Source organism: Macaca thibetana, chromosome 11 (genome assembly GCF_024542745.1).
Source record: "Macaca thibetana thibetana isolate TM-01 chromosome 11, ASM2454274v1, whole genome shotgun sequence".
Taxonomy (NCBI): Eukaryota; Metazoa; Chordata; class Mammalia; order Primates; family Cercopithecidae; genus Macaca; species Macaca thibetana.
Window position 1 is genome coordinate 9,850,977 of NC_065588.1, and position 24,700 is coordinate 9,875,676.

The following is a 24,700-nucleotide window of genomic DNA, read 5'->3' on the forward strand; positions in this document are numbered from 1 at the left end:
TTCAGAGACTTAAGTCAACTAATTATAACTATTTAAGAAAGAAAAAATTGGAAGGAGACAATTTTTGTGGTCTGTAGATACCTCAATATTAATCAAGGGAATGTATTCTAAAATATAATTTAAATTTATAGCCTATTTTTTTTACAGTAAGCATATGAAATTGACACTTATGATTGTTTTCCTTTATTATCCATTATGTGTTTCTCTTCCTTTCAGCTAGCACTTTGACTGGAAATGATTTCTTGTGTGGAGCCAATAGCTGGAGCCATCTTTTAATCTGGTCATTTTCTTTCTTTCTTTTTTTAAATGTGTTATTATTTATTACTTTGTATCATTTTTATGTTTTATTTAACATTTAGATTGTTAGTTAACTATTCAGATATGGTATTTCCCCATTTAGATCAAGGTTTTTTTTTTTTTTTTTTTTTTTTTGAGACGGAGTCTCGCTGTGTCGCCCAAGCTGGAGTGCAGTGGCCGGATCTCAGCTCACTGCAAGCTCCGCCGCCCAAGTTTACGCCATTCTCCTGCCTCAGCCTCCCGAGTAGCTGGGACTACAGGCGCCTGCCACCTCGCCCGGCTAGTTTTTTGTATTTTTTAGTAGAGACGGGGTTTCACCGTGTTAGCCAGGATGGTCTTGATCTCCTGACCTCCTGATCCGGCCGTCTCGGCCTCCCAAAGTGCTGGGATTACAGGCTTGAGCCACCGCGCCCGGCCTAGATCAAGTTATTAAGATTGGCTTTAGTTATAAAAATTCCTAATAGAGCTTTGCAGTTATAGCTCTGGTCCCTGACTTTTTTTTTTTTTTTTTAATTATACCTTAAGTTCTGGGATAAATGTGTAGAACCTGCAGGTTTGTTACATAGGTATACACGTGCCATGGTGGTTTGATGCACCCATAAGCCTGTCATCTATATTAGGTATTTCTCCTAATGCTATCCTTCCTGTTCCCCCCAACCCTCAACAGCCCCAGTGTGTGATGTTCCCCTCCCTGCATCCATGTGTTCTCATTGTTCACCTCCCACATGTGAGTGAGAACCTGCAGTGTTTGGTTTTCTGTTCCTGTGTTAGTTTGATGAGAATGATGGTTTCCAGTTTCATTAGTCTCCCTGCAAAGAATATGAACTCATTCTTCTTTATGGCTGCATAGTATTCCATGGTATATATGTGCTATATTTTCTTCATCCAGTCTATCACTGATCAGCATTTGGATTGGTTCCAAGTCTTTGCTATTGTGAATAGTGCTGCAGTAAACATACATGAGCATGTGTCTTTATAGTAGAATAATTTATAATCTTTTGACTATATGCTCAGTAATGGGATTGCTGGGTCAAATGGTATTTCTGGTTCTAGATCCTTGCGGAATCGCCATGCTGTCTTCCACAATGGTTGAGCTAATTTACACTCCCATCAACAGTGTAAAAGCATTGCTATTTCTCTGCATCCTCTTCAGCATCTGTTGTTTCCTGACTTTTAAATGATTGTCATTGTAACTGGCCTAAGATGGTATCTCATTGTGGTTTTGATTTGAATTTCTTTAATGATCAGTAATGATGAGCTTTTTATCATGTATTTGTTGGCCACATATATATATTCTTTTGTGAAGTCTCTGTTCATATGTTTTGCCCATTTTTTGATGGAGATTTTGTTTTTTTCTTGTAAATTTAAGTTCCTTGTAGATTCTAGATATTAGCCCTTTGTCAAATGGATAGATTACAAAATTTTTTGATAATTTTTTTTTTGTTGTTTGTTTGTTTGTTTGCTGTGCAGAAGCTCTTTAGTTAAATTAGATCGCATTTGTCAATTTTGGCTTTTGTTGCCATTGCTTTTGGTGTTTTAGACATGAAGTCCTTGCCCATGCCTATGTCCTGAATGGTGTTGCCTAGGTTTTCTTCTAGGGGTTTTATGGTGTTAGGTCTAACATTTAAGTCTTTAATCCATCTTGAATTAATTTTTGTAAAAGGTATAAGGAAGGGATCCAGTTTCAGCTTTCTACATATGGCTAGCCAGTTTTCCCAGCACCATTTATTAAATAGGGAATCCTTTCCCCATGGCTTGTTTTTGTCAGGTTTGTCAAAGATCAGATGGTTGTAGATGTGTGGTGTTATTTCTGAGGCCTCTATTATGTTCCATTGGTCAATATATCTGTTTTGGTACCAGTACCATGCTGTTTTGATTACTGTAGCCTTGTAGTATAGTTTGAAGTCAGGTAGCATGATGCCTCCAGCTTTGTTTTTTTGCTTAGGATTGTCTTAGTATACAGGCTCTTTTTGGGTTCCATATGAAATTTAAAGTAGTTTTTTTTTTTTTTTTTTTTTAATTCTGTGAAGAAAGTCGATGATAGCTTGATGGGAATAGCAATGAATCTATAGATTACTTTGGGCTGTATGACCATTTTAATAATATTGATTCTTCCTATCCATGAGCACGGAATGATTTTCCATTTGTTTGTGTCATCTCTTATTTCCTTGAGCAGTGGTTTGTAGTTCTCCTTGAAGAGGTCCTTCACATCTCTTGTAAGTTGTATTCTTAAGTATTTTATTCTTTTAGTAGTGATTGTGAATGAAAGTTCACTCATGATTTGGCTCTTTGTTTGTCTGTTATTGGGGTATAGCAATGCTTGTGATTTTTGCACATTGATTTTGTATCCTGAGAATTTGCTGAAGTTGCTTATCAGCTTAAGAAGTTTTGGGGATGAGGCGATGGGGTTTTCTAAATATGCAATTATGTCATCTACAAACAGAGACAATTTGACTTCCTTTCTTCCTATTGAATACATTTTATCTCTTTCTTTTACCTGATTGCCCTGACCAGAACTTCCAATACTATGTTGAATAGGAGTGGTGAGAGAGGGCATTCTTGCCTTGTGCCAGTTTACAAAGGGAATGCTTCCAGCTTTTGGCCACTCAGTATGATATTCGCTATGAGTTTGTCATAAATAGCTCTTATTATTTTTAGATATGGTCTATCAATACCTAGTCTATTGAGTGTGTTTTGCATGAAGGGATGTTGAATTTTATAAAAGGCCTTTTCTGTATCTATTAAGATAATCATGTGGTTTTTGTCATTTGTTCTGTTTATGTAATGGATTACTTTATTAATTTACATATATTGAACTAGCCTTTCATCCCAGGGATGAAGCTGACTTGATTGTGGTGGATAAGCTTTTTGACATGCTGCTGGATTCAGTTGGCCAGTATTTTATTGAGGATTTTTGCATTGATATTCATCAGGAATATTGGTCTAAAATTATCTTTTTTTTGTTGTATCTCTGCTAGGTTTTGGTATCAGGATGATGCTGGTCTCATATAATGAGTTAGGGAGAATTTTCTCTTTTTCTATTGTTTGGAATAATTTCAGAAGGAATGGTACCAGCTCCTGTTCACACCTCTGGTAGAATTTGGCTCTGAATCTGTCTGGACCTGGGCTTTTTTTGGTTGGGTAGGCTATTAATTACTGCCTCAATTTTGGAACATGTTATTGGTCTATTCAGGAATTCAATTTCTTCCTTGTTTAGTCTTGGGAGGGCGTATGTGTCCAGGAATTTATCCATTTCTTCTTTGCCTGGGTATTGCTAGCAAAAGCTGCAGAAAAGCAAAGATTGCTACCTGCTCCTTCCTTTGGAAGCTTCATCCCAGAGGGGCACCCACCAGATGCCAGCTGAACTCTCCTGTATGAGGTGCCTATCAACCCCTGGTAGGAGGTATCTCCCAGTCAGGAGGCATGGGGGTCAGGGACCCACTTGAGAAGGGAGTCTTTCCCTTAGAAAAGCTCGAGCTCTGTGCTGGGAGATCCATGGCTCTTTTCAGAGGTGGCTGGCAGGAACATTTAAGTCTGCTGAAGCCACAACCACAGCCACCCTTTCCCCCAGGTGCTCTGTCCCAGGGAGATAAGAGTTTTATCTATAAGCCCCTGACTGGGGCTGCTGCCTTTCTTTCAGAGACGTCTTGCCCAGAGAGAAGGAATCTAAAGAGGCAGTCTGGCTGCAGTAGCTTTGCTGCACTGTGGTGGGCTCTGCCCAGTCCAAACTTCCCCGTGGGCTTTGTTTACACTGTGAGGAGAAAACTGCCTACTCAAGCCTCAGTAATGGCGGATGCTCCTCCCCTCACCAAACTTGAGCATCCGGGGTCCACTTCAGACTGCTGTGCTGGCAGCAAGAATTTCCAGTCAGCGGACCTTAGCTTGCTGGGCTCTGTGGGGGTTGGACCCACTGAGCAAGACCACTTGGCTCCCTGGCTTCAGCCCCTTTTCCAGTAGAGTGAATGGTTCTGTCTCAGTGGGTTCCAGGCACCGGTGGGGCATTGAAAAAAAACTCCTGCAGCTAGCTTAGTGACTGCCCAAACAGCCGCCCAGTTTTGTGCTTGAAAACCAGGGTTCTCGTGGTGTAGGCACTCTAGGGAATCTCCTGGTCTGTGGGTTGCAAAAAACCATGGGAAAAATATAGCATCTGGGCCAGATAGCACCTTCCCTCACAGCACAGTCCCTCATGGCTTCTCTTGGCTAGGGGAGGGAGCTCCCCCACCCCTTGTGCTTCCTGGGTGAAGCAACGCCCCATCCTGCTTCTGCTTGCCCTCCGTGGGCTGTACGCACTGTGTAACCAGTCCCAGTGAGATGATCCAGGTACCTCAGTTGGAAATACAAAAATCACCTGCCTTCTGTATCAGTCTCACTGGGAGCTACAGACCAGAGCTGTTCCTAATCAACCATCTTGCCCTCTCTGGTCTGGTCATTTTCTTTAAACTGGTTGATACAGGAGCAGTGATAGCACAACAAAGATGCACAGATTTGGGGAAAGTCATCCTGCCTTATGGTCTGGTTCAAGGAATTACATTGTAATAGTTATAATTTGGTACCTAGTTTGTGATACCAAACCAGGTACAATACATGTTTGCCTGGTGTTATGATTTGACATTCAGATTACACAAGTTATTATTCATAACCAAGCATGATTTCTCATCTCATAAGAGCCAAATCCAAGGATAGTGATGCCAATTGGTAGTAATGATTCTATGAATACCCAGCATTCTGGTCTATCATAGACACTTTCAGAACTGTTGAGTTGAAGCGAGAAGGGAATCATATAACAGAAGATGAACAGTCAGCTACTAGGTCCTCAGTGACAACTATCTGGAGAAACATTCATTGCTTTAGATCCCACGTGAAGAGAGCATTTCTCCTGATTATATAAGAAGTGGGTCAGAAAAGCCTGTCCATGAGGTATTGCTGCCTTCAAACTGTAGAAAACCTCACTAAATCTCCTTAGTGGAAGGAAGCTCACTGTACAACAACTTATTTCATATTTATGATAGTATTTAGACATATACGAGGCCTTTTCACATCAAGAAACCTTATTCACATGAGGTGTCTATGTCCTGCCCTTCATTTTACTAAGTCATCTAGAGCAGCAGTCCCCAACCTTTTTGGCACAAGGGACCAGTTTTGTGAAAGACAACGTTTTCATAGACTGGGCTCAAAGAATGGTTTGGGGATAATTTAAGTGCATTTCTTTTATTGTGCCCTTTATTTCCATTATTATTACATTGTGTAATAATATATAGTAAAATAATTATACAACTCAACATAATGTAGAATCAGTGGGAGCCCTGAGCTTGTTTTTCTGAAAGTAGATGCTACCATCTGTGAGTGATGGGAGACAGTAACAGATCATCAGGCATTAGATTCTCACCAGGAGCCCACAACCTAGATTCCTCACATGAGCAGTTCCCAATAGGGTTTTCACTCCTATGAGAATCCAGTGCCACTGCTGATCTGACAGGAGGAGGAGCTCAGGAGGTAATGAGTGATGGGGAGTGGCTGTAAATACAGATGAAGCTTCACTCATTCATTCACTGCTTACCTCCTACTGTACGGCCTGCTTCCTGACTTACCATGGACCAGTACTGATCCATGGCCTAGGGGTTGGGGACCCCTGATCTAGAGCACGTGGAGAACTATCTGTTCTCCAAAGCTGATCAAATGCTATCATTAATGTATCTAATATTTTAAGAAAGGTTGACACTGTTGAGAGCCAAATAGATACATGGCCCAGAGCAAGGTTAAGTAATTCCTTTTTCAGCTCACCCCCTGCTGAAGGCATGAGTTTGCATCTCAGTTTTGCCATTTGCTATGTAATGTATACAATTATATTTAGCATCATATTTCTCATTTGAAAAATGAAAATAATACATTTAATACTTAATGAGAGTGTCAGAGAGTATATTAGCACTTGGTAATTTATACAATACGATATAAAAGTATAAATTTTTATTTTATTTTATTTTTAAAATTTTATTTATTTTTATTTTATTTTCAGCAATAAGAGCTAACTGCCATCAAAAGCCATCAGTATGTCTTCAAGCTGCATGCCCAGAAAGCTGGATTGGTTTTCAAAGAAAGTGTTTCTATTTTTCTGATGACACCAAGAACTGGACATCAAGTCAGAGGTTTTGTGACTCACAAGATGCTGCTCTTGCTCAGGTTGAAAGCTTCCAGGAACTGGTAAGAAAATAGTTCTGGTCAGAATCAAAGATTCAGGCCTACAAAGATATTTTTTCCTGTGAAATTATCTAAGAGGTAGGTTTAGACATCTGCCTTATATTGATTTTTTTTTTTTTTTTTTTTTTTTTTTGGGTATAAGAAAAGAGTAACCTAGCATGTATTACATTTTACAGTGAACCATCTAAAATTACCTTAACACTCCTGGCAGGAACAGGCCCAGAAGGCAAGCAAGCCAGAGGCTTCTTTGACTGTGCAAATAAGGATTAGAAAAGTACTGGTAAAAACACCATTTTAAATGTGTAAGAAGTTAGCAACATTGTTTCAAAATAAATCAAACAAGGCCAGGAGCAGCAACACATGCCTGGAACCCCAGGACTTTGGGAGGCCAAGGTGGGTGGATCACTTGAGGTCAGGAGTTCGAGACCAGCCTGGCCAACATAGTGAAACCCCATCTCAACTAAAAAATACAAAAATTAGCTGGGCATGGTGGCACACGCCTTCCAGCTACTCAGGAGGCTAAGGCAGGAGAATTGCTTGAACCTGGGAGGTGGAGGCTGCATTTAGCCAAGATCATGCTACTGTACTCTAGTCTAGGCGACAGAGTGAGACTCTGTCTCAAAAAAATAATAAAGTAAAAACAGTAAGTCAAGCAAGAATGATGTCAGAGAGGATGGTAGACTAAAAAGCTACAGAAATCTGTTCCTCCACTAAGAAAACTATTAAACTGTCAAAAACTGTCTGAAGTAGCTATTTTGGAATTCTTGAGTCTAGTTAAACACTGGAAGCATCAAGGGAAGAGTTTGATAAAAAGGATGACAAATTTTGGTTAATGCCAGTGAATTTCCGCGTTTCTACTCAATAATAACTATTTTCCACACCCCATTATTGCAGGGAGCCATGGGAACTGCTGCCCATGTTCCTGTAATGAATTCCTGCTGCCAGGGTGGACAATAAGAATCTTTTTCTCCAAATATCAGGGTTATTGCTGATTTCTGCCTTTGAATGCTGAGGGGCAGACACAGAAGTAGGCTATCATTGCGTCAATCCTCATCAGCTGAAGTGGCTTCCAAAGGATTTAAATAAATAGTATGTGTTTTTCCTCGATTTGGGAAGCAGGCATTTAAGACAATTTTTGTTAAATAACTGGCTGACTGCAGAGATAACAGAACAGAGATTTCAATGACCATGCATAACAGTGAATAAAAATAGTTGGGAAAAATCATGACCAAATGACTCTGAACCACAACAACCAAGATTCGACAATCCCTGAAAAGCAAAAGAATTAAGTTACCAGAGTTACCACAACATAGTACTCATAATGTCCACTTCTAAAAAAAAAAAACCACACACACACAAGACATACAAAGTAAAGTATGATTCATTCACAGGAAAAAAAAGTAATCTGACAGAAACTATCCCTGAAGAGGCCCAGATATTAAAAATATGGGTCAAGAATGTTAAATCAGCAGTCTTAGGTATAACCAATGAGCTAAAGGAAACTAGACAAAAAGCTAAAGGAAACCCAAAACATAATAAATGAACAAAATTAGAATATCGATATAAAGGTAGAAATTGTAAAAAAGAACCAAGCAAAAATTCCAGAGCTGAAAAGTACAATGACTGAAATTTTAAAATAATTTTAAAAATTCACTGAAGAAGTTCAACAGCAGATTTGAGAAGTAAGAGATCAGAAAACTTGAAACTAAGACAACTGAAACAATTCAGACCAAGAAAAACAAAGAAAAAGAATGAAGACAAATAAACAGATTCTAAGAAACCTGTAGGACATGAGCAAACATACCAAGATACGCACTGTAGAAATCCAAGAAAGAGAAGAGAAAGAGAAGCAGAAAAATACACTTAAAGAAATAATGAACAACACTTTCCAAAATCTGGGGAAATACATAAATATATACATCCAAGAGGCTCAATGAACTCCAAAAGGGTAAACTTAGAGAGATCTACATTGAGACAAATTATAGTCAAGTTGACAAAATCCAAAGAGAGAATTTGAAAGCAGCAAGAATGAAACAACTCATCATTTACATAAGACCCTGAATAAAATTAATAGCTAATTTTCTCTGAGAAACCATGGAGATCAGAAGGCAGTGGAATGGCATATTTATTTATTTATTTATTTATTTTTATTTTTTATTTATTTTTTTTTTTGAGACAGAGTCTCGCTGTGTCTCCCAGGCTGGAGTGCAGTGGCGTGATCTCGGCTCACTGCAAGCTCCGCCTCCCGGGTTCACGCCATTCTCCCGCCTCAGCCTCCCAAGTAGCTGAGACTACAGGCGCCCACCACCACGCCCGGCTAGTTTTTTTTTTTTTGTATTTTTAGTAGAGACGGGGTTTCACCATGTTAGCCAGGATAGTCTCGATCTCCTGACCTCGTGATCCACCCTCCTCAGCCTCCCAAAGTGCTGGGATTACAGGCTTGAGCCACCGCGCCCGGCCAGAATGGCATATTTAAATGTCTGAAAGAAAAAATAAAACTGCCAACCATGCATTCTATATATAGCAAAGCTGTCCTTCAAGAATGAAGGAAAAAATAACACATTTTCAGATAACCAATAATTAAGGGATTTTATTACCAGTAGACATGTGCTACAAAAAATACTAAAGGAAACCTTTGAGGCTGAACTGAAAGGACACTAGAAAGCAATTCAGAACCCCCAAAATAAAGAATATTCATAAAGGTAACAATAGAGGTAAATATAAAACCCAGAATTACTGTATATGTCATATAATTTATAACTTCTCCTATTTATAGCTTTCTATATTTCTATTTATATATAATTTCGTAGGCAAATGAATAAAAATTATAAATCTATGAGAGTGGTCATATAATGTATAAAGATGCAATCTGTGACAATCTTATGAAGCAGGAGGGATGAAGACATATAGGATCAAAATGTTTGCATAGTTATTGAAGCTATGTTGATATTATGAAATTATATTGTTACAAGTTCAAGATGCTAATTATAATTCTCAAGGTAACCACTAATAAAATTACTAAAAATATACAGAAAAGAAAAAAAAAGGAAAACAATACACTATAAAAAATCAATTAACTACAAAAAATGTCAGTAACAGACAACTTGAGAAATAAAGACGTATAAGATATGGAGAAAACACATGATTAAATGCCAAAAGTAAACCTTGTTTCAGTAATCACATTAAATAAAAAAGGATGAACCCATCCTATTAAAGGGCCGAGACTGACAAGTTGGCTAAAAACCAAAATAAATTAAAAAGAAAAACAAGACTCATCTATATGCTGTCTACAAGAGAGTTGCCTTAGATACAGGGACACAAAGAAGTTGAAAGTAAAAGGACTTAAAAAGATATTCCATACAAGCAGTAGTAACCAAAATAGTGTTGAGTGGCAATATTTTTGTCAGACAAAATAAACTAAGGTAAAAAATTTTACAAGAGACAAAGAAGGGCATTATGCATTGATAAAAATTTTGACATAGCAAAGTAATTATCAGTCATAAAATATATGTACTTACTAACACAGCCCCAAAATATATGAAGCGATAATTGCTATAATTTAAGGGAGAAACAAACGGTTCTATGAAAAGTTGGAGAATGAAATATTCCACTTTCAATATGAGATTAAACAACTAGATAGAATATCAATAAGGAAATTGAAAATTTGAACAACACTATAAACCAATTATCCCTAATGGGCATATACAGAATAACCTACCCAGCAAGAGCAGAATACTCATTCTTCTCAAGTGCACATGGAACATTCTTCAAAATAGACCATATGTTAGACCACAAAACCTAAAAAAATTAATACATTTGAAAAGTTTGAAGTCATAAAAAGAATCTTTTGCAGTTACAATGGAATGAAGTTAGAAATCGATAACTAGAAAAACCGGAAAAGTCACACATATGTAGAAATTTTAAAACCCACTCTTAAACAGCCAGTGGTCAAAGAAGAAATCACAAGGGACTCTAGAAAATACCTTGAGACAAATGAAGTAAAAATACAAATAGCACATTGATGGTATACAGCAAACATAGTTCTAAGAGGGAAATTTATAGCTGTGAACAGATAACTAAAAAGGAAGAAAGGTCTCAAATCGATAGCCTAACTGTACACTCTAAGGAACTAAAAAAAGTAAAGCAAAAATAAAAGTCATCTTTATGATTTGGAAGAGTAAAAGATTTACCTAAGAAGTCCCTAAATTTACTACTAATAAACGAAATTGTTTATATATTTAATTGCATTAAAATTCAGAACTTGTAATCATAAAAAGGACAGTACATGCTGACAAGCAAACACAGCAAAGGAAACCAGCCTACACTGCTGCTGTGAGGATAATTTGGTACACTTACATTAGTTTGGGGTCATTTCCTTCTTTCTTTTTGAGACAGAATCTCACTCTATTGCCCAGGCTGCAGTGCAGTGGTATGATCTTGACTCACCACAACTTTTGTCTCCCAGGTTCAAATGATTCTCACACCTCAGCCTCCCAGATAGCTGGGATTATAGGTGTGTGTCATCATGCCCAGCTAATTTTTGTATTTTTTTAATAGAGAGGGGGCTTCACCATGTTGGCCAAGGCTAGTCTCAAACTCTTGGCCTCAGGTGATCCGCCCACCTCGGCCTCCTAAAGTACTGGGATTGCAGGAGCCTGGCCTAGTGTCATTTCTTAAAGTTGACAAAAAGCATATCCTGGGGCCTAAAAATTCTATTCTAGGACAAGTGACAAGAATGTCATAGCAGCATACATTCCAAACTTGATAAAACCCTGTTGTCAACCAATAGTATAATAGATAAATTGGGGAAGAGTCATACAAAGGAGTACTATACAGAAACAAAAGTAACCAAATTATCAACAATTTGTCTCAGTTTTAAATTATCTTCTTTTGATATGTATAATATAGCATACCTATTCTGTGTGTGTTACTAAACAATACAAAATAAAAACGAAGAAAATTATGAGTAGTTAAGAATATAGCATAGCAGCAACATTTCTGGGAGAGGATGGGTTATGTTAGATTAATGACTATCATCTCTGTGTTTTCTGAAAGAATTTCCTGTTGAGATATAAAGGCCCCTCGGATCACTGGATTGGGCTGAGCAGAGAGCAAGGCCAGCCATGGAAATGGATAAATGGTACTGAATGGACAAGACAGTAAGTTCTGAAAAATCTGGCAGTAATATTTGTATTTGAATTTACTTTGCATTAAATCTAAAGTATTCTCTGGTTACATGCTTTAAAATTTCTCATTTTAAGATTAATCATAAAAGAAGATGGTGCCAACTTGTATGTTGCAAAGGTTTCACAAAGGTTTCACAAGTTCCATGAATCCAACACCTGTCATGGTGAGGTAGACTGACTGTGAACTTGGCTCCAGGCTTCTCTATGTCATTTTCAAACACTTTCATTTCGAGCAAACCCTACAGTATCTTTAAGTCTGTTCCTGACCTCCACAACAAAATTAAATTGTACTTGTCCTCCTGATTTCACAGGGTTGATGTGAGGAACAGAGGTTTTGATGTATCAGAGAAAGATTATGAGTGACAGCAATTATACCTATTATTTAAAATAAGATGATAGTTTTAAAATTTGTAAATGGGTAAAGTTTGGCACTAGAAAATTTAATCTCAGTTGTGTATTTATAGGATCTTTAGATTACTAAAAATATTTGAGATAATGCTGGAAAAATTGGATTCACACAATTTCACTCAACGTTTGTCTGAGAGATGAGACAGTTTTGAAAAACTACTTTCTTATAATACATTCATCAATATTGGAAATATAACTTTATTTAATAAGAAGAGCCCCAGACTTGACATTGGCAGGTTTGAAATGAGTATTTTTCTCATTAGCTTTTGACCTTGGATAGGATGGTAAGTTTTAGAAATCAGAGAACACGTACATTTATACATTGCTGTATCTACACTGCCCAGTACATTGTGACTGCTTTATGAATATCTAGAATTAACTTTTATTTCCTATTTTACAATATGGAAGTAGTAAATTTTCTCTACCTAATTCTCAAAAATTTTTTTTGTTTGTTTGTATTTTTGAGAGACAGGGTTTCACTCTGTTACCCAGGGTGGAATGCAGTAGTGCCATCATAGCTCACTGCAGCCTTGACTTCCCTGGCTCAAGTGAGCCTCTCACCTCAGCCTCTTGAGTAGCTGGGACTACATGTGTGTGCCACCTTGCTTGGCTTTTTTTTTTTTTTCCAGAGATGGGGTCTCACTATGTTGCCTGGGATGATCTTGAACTCCTGAGCTCAAGCAATCCTCCCATCTCGGCCTCCCAAAATGTTGGAATTACTGGTGTGAGCCACCATGCCTGGCCTCTCAAAATATTTTATGGATCAAATATATTGTTAACTAACCAGTTGTTGGAAACTGCTCATCACTTAAAGAAATGTGAAATATTATATGATTAAGGTCTAGCGTGTTTCAACAGTTAGCAAATCATATCATAGATGATAGTGATTCCAATGAGCAAAGAGGAGAAATTTATAATCCAAATGCTGACCTAAAATATCTGTGCCAAGTCATCTAAACTCAGCTAAATAGCACTGCAGTTCCAGTACTAAAACAGGGAAGTCAGAGGAATAAAATCAAGCATGGTTTTTAGATATAGCTGCTGAGTCTTCAGTTATTTAAGGAAGCAAAATGTTGGGAAACGGTGTAAAAGAAAACAGGTATCAGACTTCTCCCATTAGCCAGCTAAGGCTTTGGATGTACTGGAAAGAATATTACACTTACAGACATGAAATAGGTTTGATTCAGGACTTTGCACTATTCCAGTAGTTGATTTATAACATCTCCTGCTAAGCAAAGCCCACTGACTAATTAGTCACCGCGACACAAGGAAAAACAACATTATTTTTAGAGGTTGAATTAATGTTAGTTTTCTCACTTTCTCATCTTTTTTCTCTCTGCTTTTGAAGACATGTTCAGTGACACACTGATTCTGCTTCTTCTCTTGCAGGTTTCCTATCCTGGGAGCAGGAGAGTATGCCTATTTGAATGACAAAGGTGCCAGTAGTGCCAGGTACTACACAGAGAGGAAGTGGATTTGTTCTAAACCAGATACATATGTCCAGATGGTACAGCAAAGCCCCAACTAATCTTTAGAAGCCCATTGGAACTGATAACCCCATTTTCCCATTTTAGAATGAGCAACGAATTTATTTTTTTAAATTGTATTTATTTTTTGTTGTTGTTGAGATGGAGTCTCACTCTGTCACCCAGGCTGGAATCCAATGTCACTATTTCGGCTCACTGCAAGCTCTGTCTCCTGAGTTCACGCCATTCTCCTGCCTCAGCCTCCTGAGTACCTGGGACTACAGGTGCCCACCATCATGCCTTGCTAATTTTTTGTATTTTTAGTAGAGACAGGTTTCACCGTCTTAGCCAGGATGGTCTTGATCTCTTGACCTTGTGATCCACTGCCTCGGACTCCCAAAGTGCTGGGATTACAGGCGTGAGCCACTGCACCTGGCAAGAATTTATTTCTTATACTAACAGGTATATGAAAATGTACTCAATGTCACTAATAACTGGGAAAATACAAATAAAAATCATAAAATATTATGGAATAAAATGTGATGTTCTGATACATGTGTGCACTATGGAATGATTAAATCAAACTAATTAACATTTCATCATCTCACATACTTATCATATTCTCTGGTGAGAACATTTGAGATTTATTCTCTTGGCAATTTGGAAAGATCCAATACGCTATTATTAACTATAGTCACTATGCTGTGCAATAAATCTCAAAAGCTTGTTCCTCTTAACTGAAACCTACTACCCTGTGACATGTGGGGAACATCTCTCTGTTCCCCACCCCCAGTCCCTAATGGTTGAATACGCAATGGGGAAAAAATAGTTTTTTCAATGAATGGTGGTGGGAAAATTGTATATGCACATGCAGAAGAATAAAATTGGACCCCTATCTCATACCATATGTAAAAACCAACTGAAAACCGATTAAAGACTTAAAACTGTAAAACTACTAAAAGAAAACACGGGGGAAAGCTTCAAAACGTTGATCTGGGCAATAATTTTTGGATTTGTGCAGCAACAGTGAAAATCAACAAATGAAATTGCATAAAATAAAAAAAGTTTCTGCACAGCAAAGGAAACAATTAATGAAGTAAAGAGACAACTTACAGATTGGGAGAAGATATTTCCAAACTATTGTTGGGGCTAGAAACGGATACCCTAAAATACAGTGATTTGACAGGTGGAACCAAAGAAGCCTCAAGGTGTCTGTGACCTCCTCCTCAACCCCTGTTTCTTAATCCTCTGTTTTCCCAGAGCACAGAAGGAAGCTGTTCTCTGAAGTTCCTTTATCTGCTTCAAGTTCAGACTCACCAAATAAGAAAACAGCTACTTCTGGTGCCTTCCATGGGTTTTCATTAACTGAAGTCACATTGCAGGAAAAAGAATGAAGTCTCTTAACACACCTGGATAGATTTTTCTCACAAACCATTGTCTTCTCTGCAAGCCCAATAGACTTTGTCCCAGGCCATTCGTGTGATCTTCACCCCATTAAGTTCTCCCCAAATTATTTACTATTCTCCTAAAATCATCCACACCTCTCCATCTCCCTTTCCTCTAAGAACAAGGGTATTTCACCATCTATACCCTATTGCTTGGTGGGGTGATGACTTTGTGATTCTCTCCATGCATTTTTACAGATTTGTTTGCCATTTATCCTATTAATCTACCTCTGTCAATTGATGTTTAGCAAAACTTCAGAGGGGGAGAAGTTTTACTTTGGGTCCTAACTGTATATTCAACAAGGGGTTAATATTCAAACTATATAAGGAACTCGAACAACTCAAAGCAAGAAAATAAATAAACCTGATTTAAAAATGGGCAAAGCACCCAAATAGACCTTTCTCAAAATAGGAAATACAAATGGCCTAATGCTACAGAAAAAAAAAAATGAACCTCAATATCACTAATCATTTAGAGAAATGGAAATTAAAACCACAATTAGATAGCACCTCATACCTTTTAGAATGTTTGCATTCTCACCCATTCTGTTCTGAGGGAAAAATTATGTTTCATATTATCTTTTCAAATGCAAGAATCTGTTCATTCGGTTTCTCTTTTAAATCTTTCTCCAATGTAATTGCTTTGTTTGCAATTCAGTGTTTCCATATTAAGATGTCTAGGTGAAGACTAGGGATTAGGTAACTCCAGATGATACAGTAACTGGTGATCTGAAACCCCAGGTGGTTACTATCTTTGAGGTTCAAGGCCGTTGGTTGCCTAGATTTACACATTACTGTTCTCAGCAGAGCAGCTTAATAATGACCTTAACATTCAGAGTGGGAACAAATTCAGGCCTGAGATATTTCTCTGCAATGATTGGCAGCCCTTAGAGAAATTCCCATGCCTTCAGCTTTGCCTTTAATGCAGAATTTTGAAAAATTTAAAAAGCTATATCTGGATTAATTTGGTTTGGTGGAAAGATCCCAGGGATGCTTTCCATGGGTAGTGTTCCCAGATTTAGCAAACAAAAATAGAGTATAACTAGGGTTATATTTAAATTTCAGATAAACTGCAAATCATCTTCTATGTAGTATATTCCATATTATATTTGGGACATACTGACAAAAGTTCTTTGCTTGGGAAAACTTTAGTCAGCCTTCTAAATCTTTGGCTAGTCCCATGTGTGGATTTCCTTATAAAATTCAGTTTTAGCAAATGAACTATCACTCTGGATATCTGATCAGGTTCCTCATCCACCATCCTCCAGGTGATGCCTGTTCACCCTGACCTGTCTCCTGCAAGAATCCTGTTGGGTTACTTTAGCCAGAGTCCCCCTTATGCCTGATGTTCCTGTTAGCAATTTTCCATCCACTGACTCCCACACTGGTCCTTGGCTATAAACTTCCACTTAACCATGTTGTATTTTGAGTTGGCCCAATATCTCTCCCTCACTGCAAAACCTCATTGCAGTGGTCCCTTTACCTATCCCGATGGTCCTAAATAAAGCCTTGCTAACAGTGCTTTAATAAGTATCATTGAATATTTTTTAAAAATAATATACTACAGAAAACCTTTTATCTGAAATTCATTTTTTTCTTTTTTTTTTTTTTTTTTTTGAGTTGGAGTCTTGCTCTGTCACCCAGGCTGGAGTGCAGTGGCACGATCTGGGCTTGCTGCAGCCACCGTGTGCTGGCTTCAAGCGACTCTTCTGCCTCAGCCTCCCGAGTAGCTGGGCCTACAAGCGTGTGCCACCACACCCAGCTAATTAATTTCTTTTTTTTTTTTTTTTTTTTGTATTTTTAGTAAGGATGGGTTTCACCATGTTGGTCAGGATGGTTTTGATCTCCTGACCTCATGATCTGCCCACTTTGGGCTCCTAAAGTGCTGGGATTACAGGTGTGAGCCACCATGCCCGACCTGAAATTTAAATTTAAGTACACGACCTGTATTTTGTCTGGCAATGCTACCTGAAAACTGGTTTTACTCCCCTCATTCCTGGTCACCAACACTCAGGCCCTCATTTTGTCTCTTTTTGTTTAAATTTCGGAAACTGGGAGAAAAAAAACTCCAATAGACATCATTCCAGCCTTTAGTATCAGTAGGTGGCGCTGTGGAATACTGCCGTATTGCTGCTGGGCCTCCTATCAGGCTGGATCAGGAAAGCCATGTAAGCTTGGGGTAAATCCTTCAGCTCTTTTCCCTAGAGCACCAAATTATGTGATGCACAAAGCCTAGTACATATTAAGTACTAAGCACATTAAAACATTTGTTTTCCCTTTTTTATATGATTATCATTTAATTTTAAACAAATATAATTTGTTACATCTAAATATAATGTATTATATATTATATAAAATAATACACAGTGCATAACAATTGTATATTTATAAACTCTAATCCCAAATCTGCGAATTTGTTCTATATTCTGGAAGTATATAACCTAGGAGTGTTCTATAAGTACTTCTCCCTTTTCATTGGAATACACAATTTAATCAGCTGTAAAAAAAAAAAGTCTTTTTTTTCTCATCAATAAGTGAATTTTACTCAGGATTATCTCCAGCTGCTTAGCTGCAGCTGAATAAATTCCACAAGACTACAGTTCACTGTCAGTTGCACAATACCAGGAATGGGGGAAGAGTTGGAATTTGAGCCCAGATGCTGGCAGCACCTGGGTCTAGGGTCAAACAGGGGCACCCCGAAGGCTGTGACCTTTCTGTCATATTTGGCTTAAAAACCAAGCAATGGCAATAAAGCATTATTTGTGTTGCTTCATATTTTCTAATTCTTAAAATCCATTTTCTCTAATATATATCCCAAATAGAGAAACAGCTTTGCCCAAGCATTGGCTAGTATTTTTCAAGACTTGAAAACAAACAACAACAAACAAAGCAAAAATATTCACAGATACAAGCAGATACAAGAGGCTCCTAATTCTCTCTTCAGCATTAACATACCAAGGTCATAGTTCGGAAATTACTACCCAGAACGTTTTATTATTACATAATAACCACTTTTTAAAATTAACATAGAGTGATGAAAAAGGGTTTGCTTTAAAACAACTATTTCAGTAAGACTGCTTCATATAAAATATTGGGCAAGACATTCTAATTTTTTTATAATTTTTAAGAGTGCATTTCAAACAGTGCTATGGTATTACTGGATGCTTGGGATGAGGTTGGAGCCAACATTTCTCATTGCTGATTTCTATACCACTAAATATTTCCCTCAGTTGGCAAGTTATTGGCATATTTTGTGACTTTTAATTATTCTTAATGGAAAGACACTTCTGTATACACTGGAAATCTCAGAAAATTTCTTTTTTCCTTAAGCTTAATTAAAATGTTTGCTTTTCAGTAAAATTTGAAGCTTGAGTAATGTTCATGCCTGCTTTTCATTGAAGTAGAATGAAAAGGTTGTACAATAAAATATTATTTTCATGAAATTACTTCTAGTATAATTCTGAGTAAATACTCTGAAAGGCAGCGAACTGTAAATATATTACAGCTATCTCTCATTCTTCAGGGTGGGTCTCAATTATGCGAAAGATGATTGGCTTTCTGTTTTACATAACAGTCAGTTTGAAAACACTTTAAAACTGTCAAGTGAAGTGTGATGGCTAATTTTACATGTCATCTTGACGGAGATAAGGTATACTCAGCAGGGAAAGCATTATCTCTGGATGTGTCTATGAGGGCTTTTCTGGAAGAGATTGGTGTTGGAATCACTAAGCTGTGTAAAGATGATCTACCTTCACCAATGTTGGCAGGCATCATCCAATTCATGCAGTCCCTGCCCAAACAGAGCAAAAAGTCAGGAAGGGTAAATTCATTCTCTTCTAAACCTAGGGCATTCATTTCTTCCTACTCTCAGACATTGGAGTTCCCCAGTTTCCCAGACCTTTGGCCTTACACTGAGAATTCTGCTTTGTTTGACTTAGGCATATTTTAATAATACTTCACGTGTTAGTCATGAAGACATTCCCTGGTTCTAAGGCTTTGGACTCAGACTGGATTACAACACTGGCTTTCCTCGTTCTCTAGCTTGCAGAAGAGAATACTAGGAAGCTTGTACTTCCTACACAAATAAGAAGAGGAAACAAACTCTCTGGTTTATAAACTATGTAACCAACCACAATTCACAAAGATTGCATAATTTCCTTGGCAGGAGGCCAAGATCTAAAGCCCAATATGATTGTGCTCCTCTTATCAGTTTTCTGTAAACACAAGAGTATAGAACTAAAATAGAGCTTTGTTAAAATAACGTTGATTCATTTGTACGAAATATCAGATCACAGAAAAAAACATGTTTTTATAAAATATGAGCTCTGTCACATTGGCTTATGGGAAAATTAGGCTGTTTTTTCCAAATAACAGAAAGCCGCACGCAGCAAGCTGCCAGTGCTCCTGCAACACTTCTAACCAGAAAGCCTTATCTGACTTTTATGAAGTTCAGTATAATGCCCAAACTGCATATTTCAAACTCCTGCCATCAGATTCACCTGAGAAGACAAAAGATACATTGCCTCTGAACCTACAGTCCCAGAGCGCCCGACGTGAACTTGCTTACATCCAAGGCGGAGCAGCTTCTTATGTAGTGAATTCCCAAAGCATTGCTGAAATTATGAACAGTGCCCTGCTTCATACTGACAAGTGAAACCAAGGAATAAAACAAGAAACCATAAAGACAGGTAGAGATCCACACATTACAGTAAATCCCCCTTCCAACACTGTTTCTGATAGGGAAGTTAATGGTGAAACGACCCCTGCTGGCTGAGAACTGCAAATTCAGCAGGGCATATTTGAGAAGCTCTAAATGGACACAAACAGTTTCTGAAATGCCTTTTCAGTCCCAAAGTTGATTCCAAGCTTCAGGCTGAGGTCCCAAAAAGGAAAACCAGGTCTGAGGGATCCAAGGACAGGCAACAGACACAGCATAAATGGGCAGAACTAATTTCTGCCAATTGAAACCTCCACCCCATGGAAGGAGGCCATGCTTCGTGGCATAAACAGGCCCAGGGAACTCAAAGTTTGCCAACAGCAGGGAGAAAAGTAGACGTAGGTGAGGGCAGCTAATTCCTAGTCTCCAGATTTTCTCTACTTCATAGGTACCTACTGCATTGGCACCTATGTCACTTGCCAAGGTCACTGGGGCTTAGGGACAAGAGGTGGAAAGTGAAGGGGGACACTCACTTTCTCTCTCCATTACACCCTGAGTATTCGCTGAAAGAAGACAATGATGGACTCCTCTATTCCCTGTCTTTCAGAATGGGCAACCAGTTCTCTTCACCACCTCCAACTTATACTCCTCTGGAGTGTATCCTGCAGTTGGGACTGTTCTGACCCTCATAATCTGGAGGAAAAACACCTCATAGCCCTATGCACAAAGGTTTGGCCAAATTGTGATTTACAGGAAGGACTGAGTTGGCCTCAGGAAGGAATCATTCATTTCAATACCACTTGGCAGTTGGAAGTTTTCTGCAGACATGAGGACAGATGCTCTGAGGCCACATATATGCAGGCTTTCTCTACCTTGCAAGGCAATCCAGACCTTTGCTAAGGATAGATCCAGCCCTCGTGTTTGCCATCTCAGGGAAGGCTGCAAGGGGCAAGCCTAGAGAATTAAAGATAGGAGTCCCAGAGGCACCTCCAACAGAGGAGCCAGCTCCCTTTAGCCCTGCTCTTCCAGGTCCACCCCAACCTCCCTATCCAGCTTCAGCCTCTCACTTGCCCCCTCCTAGAAATCCTCACCCTAAACAAGCCCCAGTCTCACTCCTGCCCCTCCAACAGATGCCCAGTGAATTTGAGCCCAGTAAGGTCAAGGTCTCCTTCTTCCTACAAATTAAGGAGGATATTGACAAGTTTTCAGATGATCCTTATAGATACATAGAGGCTCTCCAGAATCTCACCCTAATATTTGAACTCCCTTGAAAAGACGATATGTTACTTTTGAATCAGACCCTGATGGACACTGAGAAACAATCCACTCTGCAAGCAGCAGAGAGATTTAGGAATGAGCTTTGTATCCCATATAGCATCAGGGAAGGGGATGAATATTATCCAACTGGAAGAGAAGCAGTACCGGTGAATGACCCTAAATGGCATCCCGATGATGAGATGGAAGACTGGAGGAGGACACACTTTCAGGTATGCATAATGGAAGGCTAGTATAAATTTATTACTCAGGCAGCGCCTGATATCAGGAGGAAGTTGCAGAAATGAGCCCTGGGACCAGATAGTACATTAGAGAACCTCCTGAAAGTGGCTACCTCGGTCTTGAATAATAGAGACAGGGAGGCCCAGGAAGGAGAGAGCAAATACACAAAAGAAGCAAAAGCTTTAAAGGCCACGATGCAACCCGACAAACCCTAGAATTCCCAGGATACACCTGTTAGTTGCTAAAGATGTGGCAAGAGCAGTTACCTCTCTTCTAAAGTTTATTTGCCCCTGTACAAGGTTTCCTTTCTTTCAACAGTGTGAAACAGCTTGGGGTACAATGTTATTGTTAGTATATTTTTCTTCTTATCTCTGTAATATTTGGCACTAAATTCTTTCCTTTAATAATATACATGTTTAACCCTTGCATACTTAACCTTATAAAACTTGTGTTTTCTCTCATGCCCAGAAGTCATCAAACTTCATATGTTCAGGCAACCAGAGCATCAGATGATGGTTCTGCTTTACTAGGAATCCCTAGGTAGACCTCTCGGAAGCCTCTGACAGCCATTTACCCCAAAACAATGCCCCCTGTCAGCAGGAAGCAGCTAAGACCAGTCACTGTCCATATTCTAATGGCAGTTAGATACACCTCTTCAGAGAGGGGAAATAATATGGGAGTGCTAGGAAAGAGAGAACGTGGTCCCTTTAAATGATATGGAAGAGGGGAAGAGAAGTGCTGGGAAGAGGAGGGTGTGGACCCTGGCTAGGGCTCCACACCCCTGGACCTAATTGAGGACAGGCATTTCCTGCCCAAATGTTGCAATTCCCAAGACCACCCTGACCTGTCATGCCCCTATCTTGTGCCTATAAAAACCTGAGACCCTAGCAAGGCAGACACAGAAGCAACTGGACATTGAGAGGAGCACATCAGCGCAGGAACACACAGGCGGAGGTACACATAGGTAGCTGGACATTGATAGAAGCACATCAGCGGAGGAACACATAGGTAGCTGGACATTGATAGAAGCACATCAGCGGAGGAACACACAGGCGGAGGAACACATAGGTAGCTGGACATTGAGAGGAACACACTGGCAGGCACCAGCATGCTGGTAGGCCACTGACTGACAGAACAATGCAGAGTGTGGCTGGGGTAGCTGGAGGAGAGCCTGGGCCGCTAAGCAGCCTGACTCCAGGGGAAAACCATCTCCCTTCTACCTCTCCCATCTGCTGGGAGCTATTTCCACTCAATAAAACCTTGCACTCATTCTCCAAGCCCACATGTGATCTGATTCTTCTGGTATACCAAGACAAGAACCTCAGGATACAGAAAGCCCACTGTCCTTGTGATAAGGCAGGCGTCTAATTGAGTTGACTAACACAAGGCACCTAGAGCAGCTAAACGAAAAGAACAAAACTAGAAGAGAACACTGTAACACATGACTACTGGGGCTTCAGCTGCAAACATTCACCCCTAGACGGTTCTGTGGGATTGGCGCCCCACAGCCTGCCCGCCTGTAAGCTCCCCTAGAGGTTTGAGCAGTGGGGCACTGAAGAAGCCAGCCACACCCCTATCTCACACCCTGTAAGGGGATAAGGGAACTTTTCCCTTTTCACATTCAAGCCAGAACTGTTATGAGAAACAATGGGTAATTTCCTGGCTTAATCTGGGTTCTAGAAAAGGTTGGTGTTCTGTTTCTACCTTCAGAATTGCGTTGGCTACTTAATCTAAAAGCTTTGGTCAAACGAGATGATTGTGGAGTTAACTGCTCTTCATTAAAGCTACTTAGAGCTTTTCCACTTCATATAAGAAACCCACCTATTGGGTATTATACTCAATTATACCTGGATAACAAAGTAATGTGTACATCAAACTCCTATGACATGCAATTTACCCATGTAGCCAACCTGCACATGTACCCTTGGAACCTAAAATAAAAGTTGGGAAAAAAATGTTTAAACCACACATTTTATGTGATGATAATGTTAATTAATTACAGATGTTTGATAACTTAAGCATCAAATGCCTAATTATATATTTTTTCTTCTTAAAAGTAATATGAAAACATCAAAGATCTGGAAACTGGAAAATAGAAGACAAATGTAAAATTTGATCAAAACATAAGTACTATGGCTATTTCTTGACATTCATATACATATTTTATATAGGCTTTAATTACCTAGCTAAAACAAATTAATAATGTTGATTTTAATTTTTTTGTTAGTGACTATTTTCTTGAAATGAGGAGAAAATGATTTCCCTTTGGTATCAACATTGAGACCATAAGCAAGAAATTATAATTAGGAATTTGAAGGGCTTTCTTCAGTCAAACAATTAGGATATAGCCTCAAGCAAACTCAAACTTTTTTTCTATAAAAAAGTTAAAGGTAATTTATTTGATCGTTATGAAAGAGAAAAATAAATGAACAGAAAAGGAGGGTAGCCTGGTGAGAAAGTAAGAATAAATATAAAATTTGACTGGTGGTCAATGAATATTTTCTAGGGAAAAAGGAATCTCGACCAAGGAATTACATCATCACAATTTCATTTGTAAGTCTTTTCATACATGGAAACTGAGGGATTTGTACATTGAGGCAGAGCAAGATTGTCTCAGTTCTTTTTTATTTTGGTTGATGACAGGAAGAGAATTTACAGCAAAGGAGAATCTGTACTTTTGTTTTTTATGATGGTATTTCAGTGTGAATCAATACAGTTACATTCGATGTGTTTCTGAGTCTTATTTTTTAGTTTGCATAAGTTAGAATCCCTGAGCAAAAAACAACACTTCTATATCTTCACATGGATGAGCCAGATTCTTGCTGTGGGTATCTGTAACCCATAGCCCCTGGGTTTTTGGGTACACACAGTGAAAAAGTAGCCCTTTGTAACTGTTGCTCCTTGAATTCTTACTGTTTTAAAAAAGTTCCAGGAAGAAACTGAGCCCAAGAGATTGGATCCAGAGATATCTGAGTTGGAGACAAACTGTAGCTAACTCATTGTTACCGCAATAAAAGCCATCCCAGGGAGGGGCTTACTTGCTATTTTCTATACATGCAATGTATATGGAAGCATGATCAGTGACTGCACTTGTGCTCCCTTTACTCCATCTCTGCATACAATGACTCAGCTCATCAGCCCAATAAAAGCCTGGTTTTCGCTTTTGTTCGCGGTGGCACTGCTTTGGGAACTATTACCGATGCACTCCTTATTTGCGGCAAGTAATGAAATCCTTAGGTTAAATCTTTCTTGGTTTTGGTCCTTGGACTCTCTGTCACTTGCCAAGCCACTGAACCAACATGTTGTGTAGGTAACATATCCTGTTCAGTTGAAATCAATCATCCCTTAACGTGAGAAGCAAACACCACTCCTGACGTCTAGGAAACAGCACAGTACTAACAGCTAGCCTTTGATGTTACTAGGTTCTGATGTGGCAGTCACAGTTAGACCTTGGGGTTTTCCTGCTGAATATGAGGAATATCACAGAGCACAACGTCAGCCAAGGTCATTCTGTGACAGTAATAAAGTGATGCAAAGAACACTTCTCAA

General features: G+C 38.8%; 1 protein-coding gene across 3 annotated transcripts in view; it reads left to right on the plus strand.

Annotated features, from left to right (window-relative positions):
* Positions 1–15,975, plus strand: part of CLEC2D (C-type lectin domain family 2 member D) — a 28,105-nt gene extending 12,130 nt beyond the window's left edge. For 2 of the 3 annotated variants that reach the window (XM_050746600.1, XM_050746601.1), the window contains 3 exons: positions 6,311–6,495; positions 11,548–11,651; positions 13,476–15,975. In XM_050746600.1, the coding sequence (XP_050602557.1) occupies positions 6,311–6,495; positions 11,548–11,651; positions 13,476–13,614 (428 nt within the window). In that variant the 3' untranslated portion in view covers positions 13,615–15,975. The remainder of the gene's footprint in view (positions 1–6,310; positions 6,496–11,547; positions 11,652–13,475) is intronic. The other variant, XM_050746599.1, reaches the window with a different exon arrangement.
* Positions 15,976–24,700: the final 8,725 nt, after the last annotated feature.